The following is a 4,263-nucleotide window of genomic DNA, read 5'->3' as shown; positions in this document are numbered from 1 at the left end:
TAAAGTACACATTTTTTAATAACATGGCACAATTTACATATCACAAGTTTAAATGAGGAACATGCTGAAGATTCAGTCGCTTCATTTTTTTGTACATGAGCTAGAAAGTTTTTTTTTCCTCCCTCTGTACACGGTAAACAGCAAAAGAGTTTCTCAGGTAACAATCTTTTTGCATTACGCATTAACTAACCACTATGGCTCTGGTGGACATTTTTATCAATAGATTTAAAAAAAAACAAAAAAAAAAACCACTGCACAACATGATATCACAGAGTTTTTTTTTTTTTTTGAAGCGCACAACTAAAACCTTCAGGAACTACTAAAATAGATCTCTGCGAGTTAGAAACTAACGGCCCATAGCTCAGACTTGCTTTTTTTGTCTTTTTGTATTTGTAGGTACAACAACTTAGGAAAGCACTTTTACACTGTCTGACCAACAGAACTTCATTCCCAAAACATGTACTTTACACACCATCGGCTGGGCTAACGTGCCATCCTGGTGTTGACTGGGCTGCATCCCCCCAGAACCAGAACAATGGGAGACGAGATAAACTATTCATTGAGATTCTACATTTAAGAAAATACTTTAGGATTCAATACAGGAATGTAGATTGTCACTACAATGATAGAATCATTCTTAAATATGATCATTTAGTTGAATCCGAGAATGTGGAGCAGTTAAAGGGGACCTATTATGCAAACTTCACATTTTGCAAGGTTTTGTACTTTTAAAAACAGCCCAAGTGCTTAAAAAAGAAAACATCCAGCCACCGGTTTTTGGCAGTAAGTTAATGTTTTTTTGGTGTCTTGAAAAGGATCTATTTCATAAACCTTCAGAATGTAACGCCATAAATCAGCAGACCCAGCCCTCACCTAGAACCCAAGCTGACCTCCATCATGTTTGATCAGCAGGTTTTACCACAGTATGAGCCGTACAATGGCTGCTGGAAAAGACAAGTGCTTTGTTTTTGACTTACAATCTCGAAACCACTTGGTGTACTATTGTTGGTTGTGCAGGAGACTCCATTTCTGCTTTTCAAAGACGAATGGTTGTATAATTGCGCATCAGTTTGCAATCATTTTCTCTTGTGAGTGTAAACATCGAGTTAGGGGGCGTTGCCAACAGCAGCTTATTTGGATTTAAAGTGACAAGAGTCCCTAAAACAGCTCATTTTGAAAGAGTAAATCTCCTTATCTAGGAATGATTTTGTTTTTTGATTTGATTTTGTAATGAACATGCTCTGACCTATTGTTACCTGATCAAGGAAGCGTAATAGGTCCCATTTAAAGCCTGTGTGTTTCACTATGAATTTTGTGTGGTGAAGAGAATTCAGCCATGTTTTCCTTTATTGGTGCACAATCAGCAGTGCTGAGAAGGCCAGCTTTCAGAACAGGAGCCCAGACGTTTGTTGCATAGTTGTATGTGGGGGTGTGGGGTATCTCTGGAACATGCTGAAAAGAAAACAAATAGCAAAAAGCACATTCTGAATCAAAGCCTTAATACTCCTATATTTACATTTAGTCAAAGTAAAGCTTTCGAAACACTCTTTTGCATATTTGTACCATGATTTTTCAATCCATACAGAGTGAGCAACAGCGACTGTACATTATCTACATGACTGTCAGTGCTAAAGTAGCTGTACATTCCAAAGTTTAGTCTTACTCCACATCACTTTTGCTATACAGGATAAACACACAAAACCATGGAGCAAACTAAAAAGAGAAAAAGTTCTTTTCATTTTAGTTTTATACAAAAACACGTGTAGACACGTCCGCCTACATAAATTATTCACAGCTATGTTACAGTCTCGCTTTGTCCAAAGCTAAGTGCTGGGTGTGAGTTTAGTGACGGTGAGGCACGGGGCTGACGGGAACGCCGACGCAACTCATCGCGCCTCGATGTCTTTGTGAGTCGGTCTGTCCCTGATGTCTGTGGCCAGCGGCGTAGTCCGTCTGGGGGAACCGGGCCGGGCACCCAGGGTCGGGATGAGAGGTGGGGGAGCGCTCAGCGATGCTGTGGGTGGCGTTTTGTTTAAGATGCTGTTCTGATGCGCCGCGGCAGCGGCTGCTGCTGCGGCTGATGGGCTCACTCTGGAGTAGTGCATGCCTGGGAGCCCCGGGGCCATAAGGCCCGGGGCGGGGTGGGGAAGGTGTCCGTCCAGGATTGGGTGGTGCATTGGGGGATGGAGGCGGCCGTGCTCGTAGTCCTCTCTGAGCATGTTGAGACGGTCGCGTTCCTCCAGCTGCGCGCGCTCCTGCTCCCTCCGCTGCTCCAGGGCCAGAGAATGGACATGGTCGCGGTTGAAGTCGTGAGGCTCCCGGTCCCGGTAGGAGCGCTCCGCCTCGTAAAGGCGTGGAACCGCAAGCCGGTGCAGGGAGTCGTTCCTCAGCAAAAGGTCCCTGGCCAAAGGGTCCCTTCTGTGGATGTCCAGACCTCGGTAGGGGTCCCTCATTGGGTCCCAGTGGAAAGCAGGATAGGGGAACCTCTCAGCCCCAGGAAGGGGGCTGGCACCCATGAAGGGGGCCACAACACGAGCTCTCTCCAGACCGCTGATGCTGTTGATGGGGTGGACCCCTGGCATTCCCATTGGAACGGGCACCGAGGAGGGTGGGTGAAGCGTTGGAGTGGAGGGTGCCTGTGACGGGGGTTCACTGATCCTCTCTGCTGCCCCATCCTGCTCCTCCTTCCTCTCCTCCTTCACTTTAATCTCACTGTTCTTCTTCTGCTGCTCGTATGGTAGCTCCGCTTTCTTCTCCAGGACCTCCCTGCTCAGACCACCATTAGGACGCTCCAGGCTGGTCTGCCGAACGTAGGGCGACGTGGTGCCCCTGCTGGGCACCTTGTCCTCTGACACTCGGCCATCATGGATGACTGGTGCATCCTTGTCGCTGTGCTGGTTGTCTTTGAGCTTGTGGTCATCTCCGTTGTCTTTCCAAGAGTCTTGGTGCTCCCTTTCTCTGTCTTTGGCCTTCGTCTCCTTGTCCCTCTGAGGGTCCCCAGAAGCGGGAGGCAGGTGGTTTCTGTGGTGCTCAGGGGGCCGGGTGTGGCCGAGGAGGTTGATTGGATGGACGGGGACCGGGGATGGATGGCTTGGCTGGCGCTTCTCTACTGAGTCCCTAGAAGAACACAAAGGAAGTCGTCCTCATTAGCGTGTAGCACAGTAAATAATTACATCTCCACTTATTTAAAAATGAGTACAGATGAAATGATTCCTATGATTTTATCTGTAGCAAAAGCCAACACTTCGAAAAAGGAAACTTTGACAGTTTTTCTCCGGTTCACTTTAAACCAGTGTTTTTCAACCTTTTTTGAGCCAAGGTACACTTTTTTAATTGAAAAAATCTCGAGGCACACCACCAACCAAAAATGTAAACAAAAATACTCTGTAGTCGCCTATTACATATATAGTCATTCTTATCAAAGTGTCTTGAATAGGAATCAAATAAACACAAAAATGTATTTTTATTACATTTTACATTTCTTATTTCAAATTGCACGTAACATGTCCACTTCAAAAATACACCTGAACACCTGAACAGTACCACAACACTGTGGTGTTAAATTTAAAGAAGTTGTTTAAAACTTCAGTGTTTTACAAACTATTTCACAAGCATTCTTATAGCCGGGATACAGAAAATAATTCTTATTCTGAAAGAAGCAATGATATTTGGGAAAGGTTTCACTGTTACAATATGAAGAGTTGCATGTACAAAATGTCAATATCTGTATATTTTACCCATCTAGTGTGAAACCTGTGCATGTTTGGATGAAAACAGCTGACTTCCTGGCAGAAATTGAAGAAAGAAATTGAATGTGGTTGTTCTAAATGAAAATTAACGTGTTCTTCTTTGATTTACAATTTTGACTTCTAATGATTCACTTCCTGCTAGAGAGCCCCCTGGTGGTTGAAGAAAAATACACAGAAAAGCCGCACCGGGCTACAATCCGCATGGTTCAAAGTTTAGGAAAAAAGTAGCAGCTTATAGTCCGGAAAATACGGTACGTAGGTGAAATTGAATAATTCTCACGGCACACCTAACGATCACTCACGGCACACTAGTGTGCCGCGGAACAGTGGTTGAAAAACAATGCTTTAAACTATCCATCCATCCATTCTTCCATCTTCTTCTGCTTATCCAGGGTTGGATTGCGGGGGTAGCAGCCTAAGAAGGAGTGCACTAATCTTTAGAAAACTTAGATCGGCCGATTCTGATTCTGTCCAACATAGATTCCTCCCCCCCACCCTTTTTTTTTTTTTTTTT

The 4,263-nt window shown here is 44.6% G+C and overlaps 1 protein-coding gene across 15 annotated transcripts in view; it reads right to left on the bottom strand.

The window, feature by feature from the left end:
* Positions 1-4,263, bottom strand: part of auts2a (activator of transcription and developmental regulator AUTS2 a) — a 335,460-nt gene continuing 331,197 nt past the window's right edge. For all 15 annotated transcript variants that reach the window (XM_016674296.1, XM_007557979.2, XM_007557978.2 and 12 more), the window contains one exon: positions 1-3,117. In XM_016674296.1, the coding sequence (XP_016529782.1) occupies positions 1,887-3,117 (1,231 nt within the window). In that variant the 3' untranslated portion in view covers positions 1-1,886. The remainder of the gene's footprint in view (positions 3,118-4,263) is intronic.

The sequence above is a fragment of the Poecilia formosa genome, unplaced genomic scaffold, assembly GCF_000485575.1.
Source record: "Poecilia formosa unplaced genomic scaffold, Poecilia_formosa-5.1.2 Scaffold93, whole genome shotgun sequence".
NCBI lineage: Eukaryota > Metazoa > Chordata > Actinopteri > Cyprinodontiformes > Poeciliidae > Poecilia > Poecilia formosa.
The sequence above is the reverse complement of the archived record's forward strand: the minus strand, read 5'-3'. Positions and strand labels throughout refer to the sequence as shown.